Source organism: Cavia porcellus, unplaced genomic scaffold (genome assembly GCF_034190915.1).
Source record: "Cavia porcellus strain 051 isolate PalLab524CR breed Dunkin Hartley unplaced genomic scaffold, mCavPor4.1 scaffold_22, whole genome shotgun sequence".
NCBI lineage: Eukaryota > Metazoa > Chordata > Mammalia > Rodentia > Caviidae > Cavia > Cavia porcellus.
Window position 1 is genome coordinate 52,821,735 of NW_026947505.1, and position 24,134 is coordinate 52,845,868.

Here is a 24,134-nt window from a genome sequence, read left to right on the forward strand (position 1 = left end):
CTGTGTATTTTTTTAAATAGCCTTTGCAACCAGTTCTGTTATTTTTATCCTTACCTTCATTCCTGTTTCAAAAGTTACCTAGTGCTCCTAATTCTGGAGCTCTGTCTTGGTTACTTTTCTCTCATTACTGATACAAAATACCTGACACCCCAAATGAAGGAAGGAAAGGTTTATTTAGTTCACACTTTGTGGAGCATTCAGTCCATATTCACCTGGCTCCAAGGCAGGGTAGTGTGGCGGAGAATAACAGTTGGCGTGGCAGAGGGCAACAGTTCATGGCAGCCAGAACACAGCACAAGCAAGAAGAGCAGGGAAGGAGGAGCACAGAGGCAGGATTCTTTCTGTCCCTTATATTCCTTATATTTTATGTAGGCTACCCACCATAGGATTGGCATAGTGCTCACATCCATCATCCCAGTATTGGGCCATGAATCATTTACAAATTCTAGAAGCCCATTCTCATGACTGTATGAGGCTTTGTGGGGACATCCAGACACAAACCATAACATTCTGCTTCTGCCCCCCCCAAAGACTCATGAACATCCTTTATATAAAAGACATTTAATCCATCTCCAAGGGTGGCCAAAGCTGTAACAGTTTCAGCACTGCAGAAAAGTCTGAGTGCTAAGTCTCTTCCAAGATCTACGGCACTCTTACCTGTGAGCCCCGTACAAATCAAAAAAACACTTCTAACATTCTATGGCACAAGATAAACTACTATTCCAAAGAGTCCAAGAAGAGATATAAAGGAACAGGACCAAAGGAGGTCCAACATCCAGCAAGACAAACATTAAGTCCTATAATTTCATTTGGAACATCTGAAGCAATCTGGCAAGTTGTGAGCTCCAAAAGGCTTGTATGACTCCCTCCTGTGATACTTTTGGTAGTTGCAGCTCCCAGGGTTTCAGTCTTAGACTTGCTCTCCTCAATCCTTGCAGCTTGCCTCAGATGATCCATGTTCCTGGATTTTCCAAACTTCTGGGTTCTCCATGGCACTTTTGGCTTTATAATTATAGCTTCACATACTGCCCAAGCACCCAAGCTGCCTTCTGAATCAGAAGAGTTCTGAAGCCTTTTTAAACCTCAGAACTCCTGCATTATACCATATGGCGCCATATGGATGATGCCAGGGTCTGTTGCCCCCTGGAGCAGTAGCCAGTCTTTCTTCTCCCTTGGCTGTAGAGGTCGAGTACCTGAATTGCAGGGCAGTCTGAATCCAGTTCTGAGGAATAAATTCTCTAGGCTGCTGCCATTCTGGAACCTGGTGTGGCTGCTCACATTTTGGAACCTGATGCAGCCAGCACTGCCTTTCTGGAACATAGTGAGCTGCCACCCTTCTAGAAGAACATGGTGCTCTGTGGCTTTCTCCTCAAAGCAAAGTCTTTCATTTTTTCAGTTTTGAGGCTGCAAGGATGGAGACTTGGCTGCTTCTCGTAATGCCCTCAAGCCAGCTTTTATATTGCCTGTTGCTTCTCAGCAAATGAGATCTCCTTAGTTGTATCATTGCAGTCTACAGTTTTAATAGGTTTCCTTTTTGGCCAAATTCACAACATTTTAAATCATTGTACTCTCCTCTTTGCCCTTGATTCTCCACAGAGATCTGGTGAAAATCCCCCCAAAATAGCCATGCTACCACCTTAACATTGGACTGCCTTAAGGTTTTTTTCTTCCAGTTTAATTAGTCCATTGCCCTTAATCTTAGTCTCAGGCAAAATATTCGGATAAGGGCAAAATGCAGACAAACTTTCTGCCAATTCACAGTATATATCGTCTGGATTCTAGCAGTCAGTGCAGTCTTGCTTCCCAATAGAAACCTCCCAAGCCTGGTCATTACCAGTTTTCTGGCTTTCTAAATTCTGACCAGATTCTGCCATACAGAACAGCCTAAGGCATTCCAGCTCAGTAGAGGCTACATCTCTGAACCTTTCCAGACTCTTCCCACAAGCCATTCCTAAAGGCTCTTGATCAACATGGTCAGGTATAGTCACAGCAGCAACCCAATTTCTCTGGTACGAAATTCTGCCTTTGTTACTTTTTCCTCGTGGCTGAGACAAAATACCTGACACCCCAAATGAAGGAAGAAAAGGTTTATTTAGCTCAGTTTGTGGAGGTTTCAACCCATACTTAGCTGGTTCCAAGATAGGGTGGTTTATGTAACAGTTCATGGTGGTAGAAGATAACACAAGAAGAACAAAGAGGGAGGAATACAGAGACAGGATTCTTTCTGTCCCTTATATTCCATTCGGAGTCCGAAGAGTTATTTGCTTTTTGTTTAATCTAAAATCTAAATAGGAGTCATTTTGCTTGGAGTGCTGTCTTATATAAGCTTTATATGTGGTTTTGTTTGTTTCTTTTTTGTTTGGTGCAAGTGATAGTGCTGGGAATTGTGCATCTTCAGTTTCTTCATTCTCATATAACAGTTTCAGTTTTACTTTTTCTTGCCATACTTAGCTTACAGTGCGCTCATTAATAGAAGGAGTCTGGTAATTTGTAGGGAAGATCTTTAGTTTCATTCACTACATAATTTCTTTTGTAATGTGCCCCTGCTCCTCAAACCAGCTCACAATAGCTTTTGTCTTTGTCTATTTGATGTATGTCTGTATATACAAATATAAATTAGTATATGTGTATAGATGTTATGGTTTAGCTTGAGATGTTCCCCCCCCCCAAGAACTTCTTGGATGGTATTTGAATCTTAGGGACAATATAGTTGACTTTTTAGGAGGCAAGGTTGGTTATTAGAGACCTAGAAAGATAAAACTATCTCTGTGGCTCTTCCCTTCCTGGCTCTCTCTGCTTCCTGGCTCCCTTGGGTCTTGAATGACCCTCCATCACACTGTTTTTTGCCTTGGACCCAGGTGAGGATCAACCAAAACCATGAACCTGAGTACATCTTTTTTTCCTTTAAAGTTGTGGGTGTGAGATACTGTATCTCAGTGACGAGAAAGTGACTAAGACACTAGATATAGTCATTTATTCGGCTTTTGAAGTGATGTGGGAATAAAACAGTGGTGTAATGAAATGGAAAAGTATGGGCCTTTGGCTCCTTTTCTTATTAGAATTCTTAACTTATTCTCACATTTTTTTCATTTCTTCCATGGCTTTGCACTTCAGAGAAGCAGATCCTAGGCAGTATCTTCACCCTTGGAGAGTTGGTATTTATTGGCTTAAAAGTCAGCAATGGAGCTGTGTTATGGCTAAGTGATTACCCCCACCCCAACCCCTTTATTGGTGCTAGGAGCCAAACCCAGGACCTTTTGCATCTTAAGTACAGTCTGTATACTCTTAACCTATGGCTAAATGATGTTTTACGTAGATATGTGGTATGTTTCTAACCAAGGAGACTTGATGGGAAATCTACTCTCAGAAATTGGATTTTGGTCTTCTGGAAAATGAGTTCTTTCTTCCTAAATTCACCTGAAGAGACGTCTGTACTTACCTTCTGGTTGTTGATGAATCTGAATAAGAATCTTATAACACTTGATCATCTGGAGATGGACGTGAGGGAACCAAGTAACTATATTAGAGTGAAGATATGGTAGATAGGTAGGTTCTTGGAGGTATTATTGAACCACTGAACTAACCAATCCTGTAACCTGCCATTTCTCTTAATTTCTTCTTACATAATAAGCCTTTCTTATTTTTTTAAATCTTATTTTAAAAAGGGTAAAATTTAAACAGAACAAAACAGAGTAGAAGAAAACAATGTAAGACACACTGATTTCAAAGCAAGACAACAGGAGATCTTCACTGTCTATCATATTGTCTCTTGTTTTCTTCTAAAAAGTTGTCCGTATCTTCATACACAATGAATTCATACAAAACAAAATAGTATTAAACTGATCAGAACAGGATGGTGAAAGCATTTTAGGTTTTCAAAACCAGACCATAGGGAAATCTACAATGGCTGCCATAATGTCTCCTGTTCTCATCAAAATAGCTGTCCATACCTTTACGTATGTTGAAATTAAACAATACAAAACAGACTAAAATCACTTGGAACAAATAGTAATAGTATTGCTGGATTTCACAGCATGATGCTATGGAATCAGCACTGGGTACCTTAGTGTCTCTTTTTCTTTAAAGTAGCTGTTTATTTCATCATGCATTATATAATCGATTCTTATAAACTGTTTAGGAGAAGTTCTATGCACGTATGAGTCTGTGTATACCTATCCTTTCTGTATTAGTGAGAAAAACAAAAGAAAACAAATTCTTAGAAAAACACGAAACAAAAAAGACAAATAACAACAGCAAAGAGCCCAACATTCTGACAGTATAGGCCTTCAAAACAATGTGGTAAGAACATAACTCGGGTTGATATCGTACGTAATGATCTTTAAGAGTTTTTCAGATCTCCACATAATAATATGCACAATTGTTCCAATCCTATGAAATGTTAACTATTTTATTCCAAGAACTTATAGACTTTGTAGCACGAACATCTTAGCTATCTTAAGTGTGTTTATATAATTTTAGAAATTTTTTCCTTTCCCTTTTCTTTTTCCTCCTTTTCACTGAGATATTATTTTTCCCCCTTAAGCAAAATTCTTATCCTTTCACTGTATTTATTGAGTTTTTTTGCATCGTATGTACTGTTCCCATTTCTTACACTAGGGAGACTGTACAGTATTTACACATGTGAGTTTGATTTATTTCATTTACGAGTACAGGCCTTTCTTATTTTTTATGCTGCTGTAAATCGGACTTTGAAGTAAAAAGCATAACCAGTAAAGACATCAAATTGTGAAACTCTAACTGGAAAATTGAATTAACAGTACTTACCTCACAGAGTTGTAAGGAATAACTGAAATATTTTATGTGAAAGACAATTTGTAATTATAAAATAACTCCACAGAGTTTTATTATACCGCCACAAATGACACTTACTGGTAGTGGGCAGAATGTTGCACAGAGAATGAGACTGCCTGCCTTTGCTACTTAACTGTTGTATTAATATTGTGCAGTCACCAGACCCTTCAGTGATTATGCTGTAAATTGAATGTATTAGTTCCTGAAAGTCTATATATATTGACATTAGAAACAAGTAACTTTTTAAATTGAGGAAGGGATAATTTATTAACCAGTCATGTTGGTATTTTCTATTTTGTAGTGATTCTACTGATCATAGTGCTTTGAGAACCAGAGTTCTGTGGTCATTATACTTACTAGGTATGAATGACAACTCTTAAAACTTTATCCAGATGATAGACACCTGCTTTTTAATCTAGCTTAATTTATTGTTCTGTATCTCGTAAGTCTGTCATTACGTTTCTTTCTCCTACCATCAGGATCTGCCATCATCCTTTATTTTGCCATCTCACTGTATGCGTTATTTGTAGGCCTAAAAATAGCCACTTAAGTGCTCTCCCTGTCACCAGTATCTGCTTTTCTCTTTCATTTATAAAATGATTAAAAGAAGATAATTTTAAGGTGCTTTTTAATGCTTATATTCCATGACTTAATAATTTATTTTTCTTTTTTTAAAATTTTATTTAAGGAGAAAAACAAACCAAAAAAAAAAAATGGTACAAATTATACAGAATTTCAAAAAAAGTAAACAGTAGGAAATCGCTAGTTAACAGATTACATATTGTCATCTTAGAAATAGTTGTTCTAGTTACAAAATTGAAGCATATAAAGTGGACATTCAAACAGTTCTGTTCAATGATCCAACAAAAACTCAGTAATATGTTTATCTATCTTATACACTTAAATATACATGCAGTTATATCCTTTAGAGCACTTTTTTTCCCTCTCTTTTTTACAATGACAATTGCACATTTTGGGTTTTATTATTCCCACAGTTTTTATTACTTTTTTTGAAGCGAATAAAACTAAATGTGACATAACAAAACAGAGTCAGTCAGATCAAAAGGATGGACATAATACATAATGTAAAAACAGAATACAAAGTGATCAACAATGGTTACCATAATGTCTGTTGCTATCTTAAAAAGAATTGCCTATATCATCAGTTATAATAAAATTGAACAAAACAGTAAAGAACAAAACCAATAAAACCAAAACATTGTAGGCATTACAGGACTTCAAAAAGATAATAGTCAAATCAGAATGGGCATCATAGTGAATCTTATTGTCTTCACAGTTGTTGCCTGTACTCTCAAACTTGGTACTACGAAGCAAAACAGAATAGAGTAAAATCAGTCAAAATAAGATGGTGAGAACAATACAGCGTTTCAAATCAAGATAGTAGGAAATCAAAGTGGGTTACTATAACATATCCTGCTATCCTTGAGATAAAAGAGGGCATAACAACAAAACAGCACATATCCAAACATAACCATTTAAGCAAAATAGTGTTTCACCACAAGATAATCCCAACATGAAAGTAGTTACCATAGTGTCTCTTTCTTTGAAATCTTTGAGTATAACTTTGTGTACTGTAGCATCAAACATATCAAGACAATGTAAATCCATTCAAGAGAATATCAGTATTACATGGTATTTAGAATCAACTAACAGAAAAGGAACAATGGTTTCTGTATAATCTCCTTGTCTATGAAAGGTTTTGCTTATATTATCACATATAATAAAATCCAATATGATACATGTTAAGACCTATGGAGACAGAAAAGCTTGATGGGACTCAAAACAAGATGATATTAAATCAGCACGTACTACCTATTATGATGTCTTGTTTTCTCCAAAATAGCTGTTCCTACCATCCAACCTTCTCTGCCTCATTTCTGTCGAGCTCTTTTCCTGTCATTTGTTGTCAGTTTGTCTTCTTCATTTCACTTTCTGCTCCATTCATTGTGGCCTCTCTGCCACTGTTTCTGGAATCTTGGTATTTTTCTTTTTTAGAATATCCTGCAGTATTCTCTGTAGAGTCGAATTGGTGGTTGCATATTCCCCTAGTTCCTCTTTATGCTGGAAGCACCTTATTTTTCCATCAATTTCTAGGGACAGTGTGCAGGATATATCAGTCTTGGCTGGAGGTTATTATCTTTCAAAGCTTGAATTATTTCCCCCCATGCTCTTCATGATTTGATGGTTTGTGCTGAGAAATCTGCTGTAATTCTGATGGGTGTTCCCTTGTAAGTGATCTGTTTCTTGTCTCTGATGGCTTTTAATATTCTGTTCTTATATTGGATATCTGGAATTTTGATTATTATATGCCTGGGTATAGTTCTGTTTGGGTTGTAGATGGCTGGGGTCCTGTATGCCTTATACATCTGAGTATCTTTACCTTTTGCTAAATTAGGGAAATTCTCCTGTATTATTTCTCTGAATAGCTTTTGTAGTTCATTTGTTTGTTTCCCTACTTCTTTTTTTATGTTCTTAATTCTTAAGTTATAGATCCTCTTATCATCTTCAAGCCTTTGTATTATTGCTGGTTTTTTTTGTTATTTTTAAGAAGTTTTTCATTTCATGCTCCCACCTTACAAATCTGTCCTCCAGTTCAGATAATCTATCCTTAGTTTCTTTCAAGCTGTTATGCCAGCTTTCAATAGAGAGCTGGTAATCTCTTTGAACCTGCTTCATGTATTCTGTGTTTTCTTTATTTTCTCCATCAAACAATTCTCCCTTTTTTTTCTGTTTGTCCATTCTACCAGCTGTTTTTTCTTGGGTGGTGCTTAGCATTTCTCTAACTATTCTCCTTATTTCTTGCTTTATTTCATTAAATACTTCATTTTTGAACTCGTCTATGAGGCTCCGGAAATAACACTTTATGTCTATTGGTGTCGTATCTGATATTGCATGTTTTCTGTCCTCATTCTCCTTTGCATTTACCTTTCCTGGATCAATGTTCTCAGGATTGGGGGCTTAGGACCCTTTCTTGTTGCTCCCTCTTCCCATACTTTTTGTTCCTTCCCTACAAGCGTATATAGTAGGCCCAGTTTCTTTCTTTTTTGGTTACAGTTTGTTTGAATCGCGCAGGCTAGGTGTTCTTGCCCACTGCGGTGTACTAGGGAGACACAGCCCTGGGCAGCCTAAGCTGGGCCTGCCCTTGTAGGTCAGTCAACCTCCTGTGAAGGCTTCACTGCATTAGGGTGCACTGCCAGGTGCAGGGACCTGATTTGGGCTAGCCTACTGAGTCTTAGTCCCCAGTGTCACCCAGGTCAAGTGTTCTTCACCAATTCCGCTTGAGAGGGGAATATGTGACTGAAGTCAACTGCAGTGTTCTGTTCTGGCTAGTCTGCCTGGTCCCAGAATGTCCTCTGTTGGACTATGGAAGGATCCCTGTTCATTTCACTCACCACAGGTTGATGCAGGGATCCCCGCCATCTCTGCTCTCAATTGGGTTCGCCAGTTCCCACTCTCAGAGCTTTCGAGTCTATATCCCTGCCGTGCTGATTCAGGTGCAGCAGCGGCGGCAGGAAATTCAAGCCACGGTTTCCAGAGGCACAGGTTCCAGCTCCGGCACTGAGACTTTAGCTCTTCCAGTCGTGGCAGCTGGATTGCATTTCCAGTTGGTTTCTCTCAGCTTAATTTGTTCCTGGGTCGGCAGGGTATATCTCCCCCTGCTTAGGACTCCCCACACTACACCATTCCTGGAATCTAAGCTGGCTATCTCCGAGAGCCTCCGTAGCTGCTGTTATGTATCTGCCATGTTCTTCTGGACGTCCTATTTCTCAAAGATTTCATTGTGCAGTTTAAGGGTCTCTAGAGTCCTTTCTATACAGGATGTAGGTTGTAGAGATCACAGAAAGCAGCCCATCCAGCCAGGGTCCTCTCTGCAATGTCAGTAATTTATTTTTTTAATTACAAATTTTTTAAATTGATGTTTTGGTGCTGAGGATTTAACTCATGATCTCATACCTTCTAAGTGTGTATCCCACCACAGAGCTGCACCCCTGTCCTCTAAGTTCATATTTTTAAAATTTGTTAAATTTAATAATTTAATTTTAAGATAAGATCTTGTGTTGCTCAGGCTGCCCTCAAACTTCTAGACTCAAGCACTCCTCTTGCCTCAACTTCTCAAATAGATGTTACTATAGGCACACCCAGTTAATTCATATTATTACGGACTATTGACAGGGTTTTTTTTTTTATCCTAATACCAAGTACATAGTATCTTTTGCATACTATTTCTCCTAGCCCAACACCGAATCAGTGTTGTACAGTTCAGTTTGAACTCCCACAGTTCACTAACATTAGAAGTCACAGGCTCAAGGGCTCACTTTCCAAGCTATCCTTACTGCAGCCTCAATTGAGAATACCAGGTCCTAAGTTATCTATACTTTTTTCAGACTTGGCTGCAAAGTTGGTGGTTCATAACCCTTTCTTCTAGTTTGATGATTTTCTGGAATGAGTCACATAACTTAGAAAAATGTTTAAGTTACTATTACACTTTATTTAATAGCTAATTGTTTGGATGTGGTCATGTGCACCTACAATCCCAGTACTGAAAAGGTTAAGGCAGAAAGACAAGTTGGAGGCTAGCCTGGACTACATAGCCAGACCCTGCCTCTAAAACAATTAAAAATTGTCTCTCTGTGTGTGTGTGTGTGTGTGTGTGTGTGTGAGATACAGATGAAGAGCCAGAGGTAAAACAAAATCTGAGGCCTCTAGGTATAAGAACCAGTTCCTGTGGAGTTGGGATATTCTACTCTTCTGGTACAAGGGTGTGATTGTCAGTTCAGAAGTTCTCTGAACCAAGTTGTTTTGTTTTAGTGGAGTTTTCATTAGGCATGACTGATTGAACCACATATTATTAGAGAATTCAGTCCCTAGCCCCTTACACTCTGTAGTAGTTGATGTAGTAGGGCTGAAAGTTGCCGTCTTAATTGTGTCAAGGTCTTTTTAGTGATCAGCCCCCTCTTGAAATGTAGGTGCTCCTCAGCCAAAAGTCATCTAATTAACATAAAAGAAAGATACTCATTAGTCAGCTTCAAGATATTTAGGAGCTCTTTGCTAGGAACTCAAGACAGAAACCAAATTTTCCGTTTTACTAATCATCAATGTGCCATGCTTGTTAGCTTCAAAGATTGATAGTGAATATAACATGCCCTTCAATGGACGGTTGCATAATTGAATTCCATATTTTCTTGTATATTTTTTCTAGTTCATGGTGTTTCCAGCAGAAGTAATCCTACTTCATAATTGCTCCAGAGTCACATGCAAGAATACTTTTATCTTCCAGGAGTTCTCTGTCACTGTCATCCGAATAATCTAGCAGGTCAAAAAATTGAAATGTATACCCTTTTCAGATTCATAAGAAATGTAAATTATTCTTTATCTTAGAGACATTTAGAAGAAAATAAGACTTCCATAGAGTGTGGCTTAGAATATGTAAAACAGTGACATGTACAGTGAAGGCTGAATTGTCTTTTAAGAAATGGGCAGGCAACCTCAGCTCATTGTCTATATTGATGAGCTACAATGTCATTCTTTTATAATTACGTTTTAGAAGCCCCACATCCCCAAAAAGAATGATGTCTTGAGAGCACTTTGTACAGAAACACTGCTCCTTTCTCCTCCCAATATTTCCATTCCTACTTCATTAACAGTTTAGGGAAGGCTTAACCTTCCGTTTTCTGGGTACTTCAGATTTCCATAAAACTAGGGAACTTACTATTGGTGCTTCTTTTTATTCTGTATAGTATGTCCCTAATTTATAAACATTTGAGTTTCAAATTTTCTCAGATAGGAGTAGACCTTGCATTACAAACATTCGTAGCTGTGAACAAATCACAAAAATAGTTCACAAGTCTGCCGCATTTGGTAATAGCTGTACTGCTGTGTGCTTACTGTACTGTGTGAGTGTGTGTGCAGTAGGCCACTACTGAGCCCAGGTTATCCAGAGCAAGAGGAAAAGCAGTGGTGATGTGGAGAGGACTGCTAGGAAGCACAGAGCAGAATACTGTAAATTGTTTATTTGTGTCAAGGGTATGAAGAAGTCACTTTGTCAAACTTGCAAACATTTTTGACTTACAGATGTTCTTCCGGAATGAAACTTGTTCATATATTGAAGAATTACTGTAAATAGTATGTATTATTCCTTGACAGTTTTGAATATAGTAATTCTGCAAAGTAAAATAAAAGTATGGATCTGAAAACAGATTGGTTTCCAAGCTCATCTGGGACAGATTTTGGTTCCCCTCCCCACAATATCTAAGCAACTTTACTTGAGATTTTGCTTTTGGGTTGAGTTTGGACCTAGTTGAATTTCCCTGACTCACCTCACTCTCCATCCCACATTGTGGCTATAGCTTTTCTGTCTTTGCTTGTAGTAAGTATTTGCTCTCCTTTCTTAGGGTGAAATAAAAGGAAAAGATTGGGATTGACAGAGAGAGGGTCAAGAACAAGCTATTTTGAGTGTTTGGTATTAGATAATTCCCATCTTTTTGCCTCCTTCCACACTTAAAAAAGTAGTAGTTGCTTTTCTGTACCAGAAGATACAAGTTCTCATGGAGATTTAAATTTTTAATTTTCCCTTCAAGATACATTTTTTTTATGTAGACGATCTCTTGAATTTATATATATATATATATATATATATGCACATACATACACACATACACACACACACACACACACATATATCATTAAAAGTTTCTTAAACCTTGAACATGAAGGACTGTTTGTGGTAGTCTGTCTTATGAAAACATTTAGTCCCACTTAGTATAACTATAGTTAATTTTTAGGTAGTTTTTACCAACTCATGATTTTACCAGATGTAGAATCCTTCTGTTTCTGTGTTCAGTGCCAGGTTCTCAGTTCTATGTGTTAAGTAGAACTGAGATAGGCAATTTTTTGTTTGTTGTGTATTTTTTTAACCAACTCTTATGAAGTGAATTAGAAAACATTTACTTCATTGAAAGGTCATGGGTTTTTGTTTTTGTTTTTTTGGTACTAGGGACGAAACTCATGACCTTGCACTTGCCAATCAGGCGCTTATGCTGCTGAGCTAAATCCCCAATCCTGTTTTTTAATTTAAAAGACTTCATTACAGAAATTATTAGACCTTATAGTCATTCCTTATGTTAGATTTTATACATTAGAAGTCTTCAGATAAACTTTTTTTGCTAATTTTACTTTGTTGTTTTGGTTTTCAGAGAGTCTCACTAGATAACTTTTTAAGTGACAATTTGTCAAGAAGTAGTTTGAGATGTTATTTTTGGACCAAAAAAAAAATCAATTTGAACATATGTAATTCATTTCTAGGTACTTAAATTTCTGTTTCTTGTACAAAAAATAGGGAATATGAATTTGTTTATTGCATTCCTGGTCAAATACTACTTGTGACTTCTGTGACATTTAAATCTTAAAGTGGCATTTTGTTTAGGAGAGAAACAATATAACACACTGTTTGAAACTAACCTTGATGAAATGATAGTGTTGCTGGATGAACAACATACTTTTTTCCTATAGAAATATGAATGATCTTTAATATTTTAATTATCTGTCTTTTGTTTTAAGCTAAAAATGTTATTTCTCAGTTTCTCAGAGAGAAATAGTTCAGTAGTCAATGTGTTATTTAGATTACGTTTTGAATACTTTTTGTTATTCCTTCCAAAACAGACACTCCTTGAATATGCAGAGAAATGGAAAACTTCAGAAGATCCCTTACCTTTATTGGAGGTATACACAGTGGCTATCCAAAGTTATGTTAAAGCCCGACCTTATCTTACCTCTGAATGTGAAAATGTAGCATTGGTTCTGGAACGCTTGGCATTGTGAGTAGACCTTTGAGTGAATAAACTATATTTAGCTGAGTTTTTAACCTTTGGGTCTCAGGTTATAATGATTATTGAATCTTAAATAGGTTAGTTACATGGAATCTACGATAACAGAATAAATAATTTTACTTTACATTGAATTTAGTTTTTGCTATTCTTATCAACTTCTTATTTTGTAGAAGCTGCGTTGAACTTTTGTTGTGTCTGCCTGTTGAGTTATCAGATAAACAATGGGAACAATTTCAGACATTGGTACAGGTAAGACTATTTATTAAAATTTTTTGGCTAAATTTTAAAACAACTAAGTAATGATAAATATCAGCTGATGCTGTCATTAACACTAGATGCTTAATGAATGTACATATTTAGATAAGTTGTTGACTATTGTGCAATTCTATAAAGTCAGATAATTAAGAGTTTTGCCAGAGCAATAAGGGAAGGTGAGAAAATGCTTTCATTTGTTTTGTTGGGAACCCGGGGGAAGCTTAAGGAAATATTTAATGTACAACAAGTGATTTCTTATGATTTGAAAAATACAGGAACATGAGCAAAGCTTAGTACTTTTAAGATTTATTTTGTAAAAACATGTTGACAAATAATAAATATGTTGCCTGCATTTTGAACATTAAAACAAATATAAAACACAAAAATCCAACTTTAGCACTGAGCTTTCATGCCATATTTGGATTTAGATACTAAGTATTTTATAGAAAGAAGTTTTCAAAGTTTCATCAATGCTCTCATTGTATGTCTTTTCTATTCTTTACCAAAGTCTTTGGTGAAATTTAAAAAGTTGCTGTTGACAAGTAGTTATTTGTTTTCTGAGATATTCTAAAACATGCAAGAAAATGCTTCCATTTGGATTTAGAAACAGCTTAACTAATTGCTGAAAATCTGCAATAGCCTTCATAAGAATTTAATGTATTCTTTTTTTTTTTGGTACCCAGGATTGAACTGACAACCTTGCATTTGCCAAGCAGGCACTTCTGCCACTGAGCTAAATCCCTGGCCAATTTAATGTATTCTTGTTTAGCAGTTGCGAAAATTTGTTGTGTGAGGTTTGTTTTCCCCATTTTAAAGATGAGGAAACTTAGACTTATGGTCTAAAATACTTACCTGTTCCAGTTCATGTAAGTAGTGTCACAGAGTAGTTGTTTGAACCAGGGCTGTTTATTCAAAGTCCGTGGTTTTCCTCCAAATCTGAAAACACATGCTTTGTCTTTTATTTAATGCTATTATTCTACAACACAATTTAGTATGTAGTTATTTTGGAATATTAAGTTTTGTCTCAAGCACTAGGTTATGCTGGCTATATTTTTGCTCAGGTGAATTTCAATGAACTGGATAGTAAAAAAATACATTTATCTAGTTTCAAATTGTGTAGTTCTCTTTCTACATTTCTCAGGCCAGCAAAATATTTTCTGGCTTTAAGTTTCCCTTTAAGAAATATTTTAAAGAGGATTAGTCTTAAATTTTAGAATCTTGTGAAATAAGCTCTAGTTAAGCTGAGATATCCAGCTTTTCTATTTTAATATTACATGTTAAAAATTTACATCCAATGATGGATTCCACATAGTGTCTTCGCCATAGTAGATGCTTATTAACTATTTGTTGAAATGAAAATGCCTTGTCATACTGCAACTAACTTTTTGATATTGCCATTTCTAGTTTAGCATAGTAGTAACATGTGTTTAGCTCCCAGTGTTTATTTTGAAATGGTTACTACAGAGCTTTTATATCATTCATTCACAAATGTAATACATCACAACCTACTGCTGTTGTTTGCCAGCATAAAGCAAACTTTTAAATTTTCACTTTTGAGGCAAAAACACTAGTTGATATCTTTTTTATATATAGGTTAATAAAGAATTGGGGGGGCCGTGCTGGAAACCAAACCCAACCTTGTGAATGGTAGGCAAGGTCTCTACCAGTCAGCTACAACCTTGCTACCAGGAAATAACTTTTAAGACCCTGACTGTTTTGCCACTGCTCAAAGAAAATTTCTTAAAGTACTTGAACTTTGTTAAAATAGATTTTTATGGCTTTGAGAAATATTTTTATTTAAACATAACGTGCAGCTTTAGGAGTTTCTGCAACAGTTTGCTTTCTTGTTTGCGTTTCTTCAGGGTTAGCTTATAACTAGTTAGCAACTTTATTTTCCCCATGTTTAACTATTTAAACATTTCTTTATTTTCCTAGTAGAAAATAAGCCCTATAAAAGCCGGAACTATTACTATCTGCACTAGTACTTTACTTATAGAAATTCTCACCATTTTCTAAATTGAATAGAAACTGCAGTCTTTCATGAACTGAAAAATATTCCATTTACATAAGCACTTAGAAACAGTAAGTAAACATGGTTTAGTATTACTCATAATGTGAAATTATGATGATTGTGTAATGAATAAATGACAAATCAAAGATTTGATTTTCCTCTCATAAATTCCTTTTATTGGAATTTGTGTAAATTGTCACTTAGAAAATGCAAATATTAAAGGTCTTTTATCTTGTAGATATTCTGATGGATTCCCAGAGAAACTATTTTTCGTTCAAGTTTTGAAAAAATTACATACTTACTTCTATAAGTGTACTTACTTAAAATTTAACAATTGGTTTTTATCTTTGAGGTTCATTTTTAAATATCAAAAGGAACTCAGCATTTTACATAACATTTTAAAGATTAAAATATTTTTCAAAAATTTAGTTTTATATTTAAAACCTAATAAGCTTGCTTTAAAAATCTGTTGTAATTCTTTGGATGTTTATTTAATATTTATAGGTAGCTCATGAAAAGCTGATGGAGAATGGCAGCTGTGAATTGCATTTTTTAGCTACTCTAGCTCAAGAGACTGGGGTGTGGAAAAACCCGGTACTGTGCAGTATTCTTTCCCAGGAACCATTGGATAAGGATAAAGGTAAATTTTCTAGAGAGAGAGGGGAGAAGAAAGAATCATTAGACTACAAAAATTAAAGTTGCTTAGTTATAATTAATTTCCAACTAGCCCAAAGAAGGTCTGTTTAATTAAATTTCACCAGAGGCACTTGAAACCCTTTATTTTATTTTGGGGAAGATATATTTGTAAGATTATAAGTCAGGTGTTGTGGAACACATCTATAATTGCTCTCCAGAGACTGAGGTAGGAAAATTTTAAGTTTGAGACCAACCTGAGAAAAAAAAAGATTATAGAGTCTTAGAATGATAGATAACTATAATTCTTTCCTAATATCTTTTGAAGAGTAGTTCCTCTGTTGAAAATAAGCTTATTTGATAGATAGTAAGGTTTATTGGATAGATAGTAAAGCAGGCTACTTAGGTGGGTTTCCTTAAAATAAATTATTGCTAGAATTCTCAAAGGTCTTCTGTCTCTGACATTAGTACTCTTTCTCAGTTTACTATTCAGTCTCATACTGTGTTTTGTTACATGAACTGAGGCAGTTGAAGATCTCAGTTAAACTCAGGTATTCTCTCAGAAGTAGATAGCCAAAATCACTTATATATGCAACAATATTCAGATTTTAAATTATGTGTATTGTGAACAAAAAGCGCAGTTGTCTTCTACATGTATTTCTTGAGATTATTTTGGATCGTGTGCCCAGATTTCATTCTAACCTTTCCCCGAGTATTTAAATGGAAAAGTAAATGATACAAAATTAGTATTTCCAATGGGAAGGGACATACATTTACCACTCTCTGCTCCTTCCATGAATTACTGCTGCTTTTCTTGTTTATGGATGGTAAACTCTGGGTGATTTCACTATGTGACAGCAGTTATGAAGATCATAAGGAGCGGAGTTAACCACTTCCTTCAGAGCTCCACTGGTACTGTGATAACTACCAAATGTTTTCCAACCCATCCTTGAACTTTTCTTCACATTTTCCCCATGCTTTTCTCATAGTTGTACTGTGTTAGCTGTTTCTTAGTTCTCACAAGAATTTATTTTTATCATCCCTTTCTTTATGGATATCCACAGATTAACAGTAATGTTCTCAAGACCTTGAAGAGATGGAAAATAGATCATCATTTAAAAATACTAATAAAGATAATACATTTGAAAGTTGAAATATTAAGTTTATACCTAATAGATTAGCACCAGTGTGGTTGATTTCTAGCATCAAATATATATCTTTCTGGTCTTTTCAACTTTTAAAAGTGTTGAATGTGATACATTAGTAGTAATATCTAGTTTTATCATGTTTTTTTTTAGAGTTTGGAAAATGCTTTTATGTTCATGGTTTAATTTAACCTTCACAGTGATCCTATGGTAAAGGTAGGATCTTTATTGTTCCTTTTCCCTATTTTATGGATGAGAAAATGAAGGCTTAAGTATTAGTCTTGCTGGATGTGGTGACACATCTTTGTGTTCCCAGTGGTCTGGGAGGCTGAGATAGAATGATCACAACAAATGCAGCCTGTACAACTCAGTGATTTTTGTCTCAAAAAAATAGAAATTTAAAATGGGTTGGGGATGTAGCTCAGTGTTGAGACCATGGGTTCTGTCTCTAGAACCAAAACACAATAAAACAACAAAAGCTCTACAACTTTTCTATCACATTTGTAGCGATGAGAGACAGAGCCAGGAGTTAAAGTCAGTCTGCACCCTCTCCCTTGTATTAATGCCCTGTTTGAACTTAGCCTAGTAAAATTGGCCTGACCTAAGTAGAAGATTAGCAGCTTTTTTCTGTTGTTAACTTCTAAATACCATTTTGTCAAACTCGTACATTATGTAAATGCAGGAAAAACCTTTATTTTGTTAGAGATTTAAACTTTATTTTAAAAGACACTATATACACAGTTTCCTTGTTTAAATGTGCCTCACATTGTATCTGCTAACAGATGTCCCTGCCCATTTCTTTACTGTTTTTTTTTTTTTTTTTCCTTGATCTTTACCTGACATAGCCACTGGAATAATTTGAATCATACAGCCAGGAAAAATTTCTGCAGAGAAGACTGATTGACATAGGTAGTCAAATTCCAACACAGTTTATGAAGCAGCCAAATGATTTGAGAGTTTGCAACCATAATTTTTACTTGGTCTTCGATTATGTAGAATGTTTCTTTGTTAAATAATCACATGAACCAAAAGAGTATGTTTATTTCCTTCTTTGAAAAAATTAAAGGGATTCGCATTTTGTGTCTTAGTACTAATTTGCTTACATTTTCAAATGTGGGCACTCAAAGATAAGGCACATTGTATGTTATAACTAGCCCCTTGTTTTAACTTAATGCGTTCTGTATCAAGTTTACAAAGTAAAGTAACATCTCACAATAATCAGTGTACTTCTAAAGACTATACTCATGAGTTCATAGTGAAGCCTGTGAAGTTTTGTTCTAGCATTTGACACTGAATAATCAGTCATGAATTATTTTGGTAGTTTTTTATTAAATTGATTGAATGTCGATCTACTACTGTTTGTTTTTTGGGGGGTTTTTTGAGACAAAGTCTCTGTAATACAGGCTGGCCTTTAACTTACTGTGTAACCCAGGCTAACCTCAAAGTCATGACAATCCTGCCTCAGCCTTCCAAGCACTAGGGTAACAGGCATGCACCATGCCCAATTACATCCTATCTAATCCAGAAGAATGCTCTTTCGTTTGAAAGAGTAAGGGAAGACAGGACTGAAATGCTGGTTTACCTTTACGGCTTTTGTATCCTAGAGTAAGGTAACTCTAGTAACTAAACCAACATAAGTAGATGGTTTTGAATATCAAGGAATGGTTATGCCTTCTTAATGTATTATTTGTGCCTTTTGTCGTGATCTGTGGATTGGAAAGGCACTTACTGCTCAGTTACCTGTCACCCAATTTTAACTACCCCCTAAAACATTACTGAAAACAAACACAAATAACTAGAATGGTAACTCTATTTCAGTCTATTTTTAGCCTGCTGTTAGAAAAATCTTCATTGTAAAAACTACATTTTTAAAGTTGATATGTTGAATCTACTGCTATTCCAAAGTTGTAGCAAAAAAAGTGTAAATCCCTCTTTTGCCCAAGAATAATCGAAATTTTTGAAGAATATCACCATATCTGTGCTTTGTCTTCTTTTCAAATGTAGACTGAAGACTTGCTTGATGTGACATGATTTTTAAATCTACAACCATTATTCTTTATATTCAAGTATATTTTATATCTGTTCTTGTTCTCATTAATGTATAATTCTCAGTATTTAATCTTTATCCTAAATATAATTCAGTGAGCTTTAGATCAGTGACTCCTTCATCCTCTTCATCTTAATTTCTACTTTAGTATGACCTTAGATGACATCGCCTTTTTGAGTAACCATATCACTCTCCTAACTCAGTGAAGTTATTAAAATCACAAATTTTTTAAAAATATTTTTAAACTTTACTTCTTCATTTTATTTCACTGTATTCCATCCATTTTTTCTCATTAACTTGTCAAAATACTTTTGAATCCTGTATTATTCAAGATTTTTGACCTTCCCAGTTTCCTTTCATTAGTAGATCTTATTAAATTAAGAGTACCTTCTTAGAATGTGGGTCCTTGATTATAAGCATAAAAAGATTGTGTCTAGAAACAGGCCCTTGATATTTAAATCTTCCTACTTGCCTTCAGTCTTTTTAGCTATACCCTTTTATTATTGTTATTTTGTCAAATATACCTATTTATGTTCCCTTACTGTCTGGCCCACTGATGTCTTTTTTTTTTTTTTTTTTCTTTTTCCTATAAGGATTTGATAACCAGTGGGTGGTTAGTGTTCTTTTAAGTAAGAAAGTTAAATTTTTTTTTTTTTTGCAATCATTGAGCACTTTATTTTGAAAAAAACAAAACCAAATGAGAAAGAAAAGAAAATAGGGTCATTCAAAACAAAAGGATGGACATAGTACATGATTTAAAACTACAACACAAGGTGATCTACAGTGGTTACTATGATGTCTCTTATTGTCTTCAGTAGAATTGCCTGTATCATCAGGCACAGTAAAATTGAACTTAGCAGTACAGAAGAAAATCAATAAAAATAAAGCATTTGAGACATTGTAGGACTTCTAAAGTGGTTAATAGTCAAATCAGAATGGGTTATCCTAGTGGATCTTTCTGTCTTCAGAGTAGTTACCTATACTCTCAGACTTAATACTATCAAACATAGCAAATTCGAATAAAATCAGTCAAGATAAGACAGTGATCTAACCAGATTCAAATAAAATCAGTCATAACAAGACAGTGTAAGTAATACAGGGCTTCAGATTAAGTTAATAGGAAATTAAGGATGGTTACCATAGTATATCCTGCTATTTTTGGAATAGCTGTCTGTGCCTTTAAATCTAGTACAAGTAGACAGACTGGAACAGAATATAAACAAACTAAACAGAGCCATGAGAACAGTGTGGGTTTCAAATCATGATACAAGATTAACAGTGCCCTCTGCCTTTCCTTTTTAGACATTTCTCCCCTTTCACTTTCACAGGTTGTACATTTTGTATCACACTCATTCCTTTAGTTTTAGATTAGAGAGGCAGTCCGCTATTTACCTAAGTGGTTCTGAGCCTTTTTACCTCTGAGCTTGATCTCAAGTTGCATTCCTTTACCTACAAGAGCCTCAAGGTTTTCCTTCCTTATAGCGTAGTAGTTCTCCATTGTATAAAACTGTCATGACTTTCCAACCTATCTGCAGCTGCTGGGTAAGCTACCCCCATTTTTTTCTGGTTCCCTGTCACATAGAGCATTATTTTCTCATCTTTGAATTTCAGTCCATAATAACTTTTTCAGGTGAATTATATTTCCTATACAGAGCATCATAATGGACCTTATCTCCTGATCCACTCTGCATGTGTTTCTTTTGGTTAGTATATTGAGGGCATTCATGTTTAGTGATTATAGCCAACCTTCTCTGCCATGCTATTTTTCTGCCATTGGTTGTCTACTTTTTGCCTTCATTCTACTGTCTGCCCAGTTCAGGGAGGCCTCTCTGCCACTGTTCCTGAAACCATGTTTTCTCTCTCTCTCTTTCTCTCTCTCTCTCTCTCTCTCTCTCTCTCTCTCTCTCTCTCTCTCTCATGTCCTTCAGTATTTTTTGTAGGGTTGGATTGGTAGTCACGAACTCCCCCAGTTCCTCTCTGTCATGGAAGCATCTGTTTCTCCATTAATTTTGAGAGATAGTTTTGCAAGGTACATCAATCTGAGTTGGAGGTTATTTTCTTTCAGTGCTTGAACTACTTCACTCCAAGCTCTTCTTGATTTGATGGTTTGTGTTAAGAAGTCTGTCATGATATTAATGGATTTTCCTTTATAGGTGATCTATTTCTTTTCTCTGACAGCTTTTAATATTCTGTTCTTGTGTTGCATTTCTGGGATGTTTATTATATGTCTGGGTGTAGATGTATATTGGTTGTAGCTGACTGAAGTTCTGTATGCCACATATATCTGAGTATTATTTCCTTTTCCTATGCTTGGAAAGTTTTCCTTAATTATTTCTGTGAATAGCCTTTGTATTTCCTTTGTGTTTACTCCTGCTTCTTAGTTTTTCTTCTTCAGTTATAGATCCTCTTGTCATTTTCTAGCCTTTGTATTGTTACTTCCTGGTTCTTTGTTATTTTTAAGAGATCTTTCCTTTCGCGATTATATGTTGCAAATGTTGATAGTCTATCTTTAGTTTCTTTCAAGCAGTTTTGCCAGCTTTCAATGGAGTTTTTAATTTCCTGGTATTCTCTTTGAATCTGTTTCATGTATTCTAGATTTTTAAAATATTCTTCATTGAAGGTTTCCTTCCTTTTTCTATGCTCCTCCATTTTTCCATCTGTGTCTTCTTGAGAGGTGCTTAGCATTTCTTTTATTAATCTTCTTATATCTTATTTTATTGTACTAGTATTTCTGTTTTACATTCTTCTATAATGTCATAAAGATGTTTCTTGATGTCAGATGAAGTTGCTTCTGATACTGCAGGTGTGATGCCCCTGCTCTCTTCTGTGTTTACCTTTTCTGGGCCAGTAATGTTTGGGTTAAGTCTGGAGACTTCCTTTTGTTTCTTTCTCTTGTCATGTTTCTGGATTCTTTTTTTTTTTTGTTGTTGTTGTCTTTTTCATTTTTATCGGTACCAGGGATCGAACCCAAGACTGTCTGCTTGCAAGGCAGGCACTTATGCCACTGAGCTAAATCCCCAGCCCCATGTTTCTGGATTCTTAAGACAAGTGTATAGTAGAGGTTCCAGGCACTTTCTGTGTTGGTTACAAATACTCTGAAGCATGCTGGCTAGAGATTGCTACCCTCCTAGTCTGCTGTTGACCACTGAGGTGCAAGAACGGGTCTTGCAAGCTGGTTCCTTCCCTTCTGAGCTGGTCAACCACTGTTGATCTTCACTATGTTAGTGTATGCCGTGAGGATGGAACTGGTTTGGGATATCTTCAGGGGAAACTTCATCCTTGGCTGTTGGATCTCACACAGGGGTGGGACTCAGTCCAAGCAATTCTCACCAATGTGCTCTGCACTAGGAGTGGCTAACTGAAGCCGCTACATTTCTGGATCCGGGCTTGTCCTGCCCGACTCCAAAATGTTGCCCAGCCAATCACTCACTCTTGTGGGAGAACTAAGTTCTGTGCACTTACTGTGGGCCCATGCAGGTCTCAATGCCGGCTCCGTTTTCCACTCCACCACACCCCTCCGCAACCACGTCTTCCCACTGAGGCCCTTGGGTTTGCCAATCCCCAACTTCACCGTGACCGCACATCCTTGGATTCCAGCAGCGCCTTGCACACGGTGGTATTGGCTCCAGTGTGTGCACATCTGGCTATAACCTTCCGTCCACGCCTCTCCCTTTCTTTTTTTTTTTTCTTTTTCTTTTTCCCCATCTTAGTTTTTCCCTGGGCCATGAGGATCCATCTCCTTTCATCTGGTCCTCCCCATGATGTCAAATTCCAGCGTCTGAGATGTTTCTCCCAAAGAGGTTCTTTACTTTGCTACTTATCGATCCGCCATCTTCCCTGCTTCCAGAAAATTCAATATTGAAGTTAGTTTAACTTAATTTATTATTTTTTAATTAAACCTTTTATCTTGGAATAGATTTAAATTTATGAAATAATTGTGAAGTCTTTCCATACACTCCACACCCAGTTTCCATTGTTAATAGTATCTTGTATTAGTATCGTACATTTGTCACAATTAATATTGATACTTTGTTATTCACTAAAGTCCATACTTCATTCAGGTTTCCTTAGTTTTTACCTAATGTCCTTTTTCTGTTCCAGGATACCATCCAGGATACCACATTACGTTTAGTCATCACGTCTTCTTAGGTTGTTCTTAGTTGTGTCCATTTTTGAGACTTTCCTTGTTTTTGATGACCTTGACAGTTTTGAGGAGTACTGGTCAGGCACTTTTAAATGTCCTTCAATTGGAATTTCTCCAGTGTTGTTATTATGATTATTAGAAAAAGTCCATAGAGTATCATCATATCAAGGATACATATTGTCAGTATGAGTTATCTCTGTTGATGTGAACCATTACCACCTAGTTAAATTCTGTGTGTCAGATTTCTCCAATGTCAAGTTACTCCCTCCCCTACCTCTTCCATTCTGTGCTCTTTGAAGGTACTTAAGCAGGGGGAAGCTGTGTTCTGTGTCCCAGAGAGAGCAATATCTACATCAGTTACTTAAAATTCTATACAGATTTATCTGTTCTTCCCCTCTTATTTATTTAGTCATTAATTATATTGATATGGACTGGTAGATAATTATTTTCTAATTTGGTTGTAATCCAGCACTCTTGATTTGTGCTCAGATTATTCCAGCTTTGGCCAGTGGGATCTCCTTCAGATGACTCCTGTATCTCATTAATGTAACTCTGTCATCATAGATTTTGTGGTTTTGGTTTGAGCTACTTCTTAGCTTTCTGGCATAAGTAAGCTGCTCCAGGATCAACGTGCATTTTTTCGGCCTCGCTATAAAGTCAGGGATTTTTCCAAGAAGCCCTGCTTCCTTTTATTGGAGAGTGGTATTAGAAACCAAGATATGGTCACTGTATGTGCTTGTTGCTACTACAGTGTCAGTTCTTGTAGGTCTTCTCAGTGGACAGAGCAAAGAAATTTATGTTATGTGTACTACCTTGTGTGAATATATATAGATCTATAAATATTTTATAGTAACCAGCAATACCTATATTAAGTTATGTGAATTCGTACTGATGTCTCCAACTCTATAATCTTACTACCACAGAATCATTCTAATTTCCTCCTTTTGGTTATCTGTAGCCTCCAACTTCAACAGATCATGTTATTGGAATCACATATATAGCCTCTGTACACTGACATCTCTCACCACTAGTCATCAACTCAATTTTAGTATATAACATAGTGGCTTAAGGTAGCATGTACCCTGTGGGAAATAGCTTTACCAATTAGAGCACAGTGATCCTATAAGTCAAAATTTTGCCTTTATTCTTTCAGACCATAATCCAAAGTTAATTTCCAAAGCTAATTCAGTTGCCATGTTATTTCCCTATACCTTTCAATGAGATTTTGTTTTCATGTATT

At 36.0% G+C, this 24,134-nt stretch overlaps 1 protein-coding gene across 8 annotated transcripts in view; it reads left to right on the forward strand.

Annotated features, from left to right (window-relative positions):
• The window catches only part of Znf292 (zinc finger protein 292), an 86,463-nt gene that overhangs the window by 30,722 nt on the left and 31,607 nt on the right, over positions 1 to 24,134 (forward strand). For 3 of the 8 annotated variants that reach the window (XM_063233181.1, XM_003474885.5, XM_063233180.1), the window contains 3 exons: positions 12,493 to 12,647; positions 12,830 to 12,908; positions 15,430 to 15,565. In XM_063233181.1, coding sequence (XP_063089251.1) covers positions 15,448 to 15,565 — 118 coding nt within the window. In that variant the 5' untranslated portion in view covers positions 12,493 to 12,647; positions 12,830 to 12,908; positions 15,430 to 15,447. The other 5 variants (XM_063233182.1, XM_063233184.1, XM_063233185.1 and 2 more) reach the window with 5 other exon arrangements.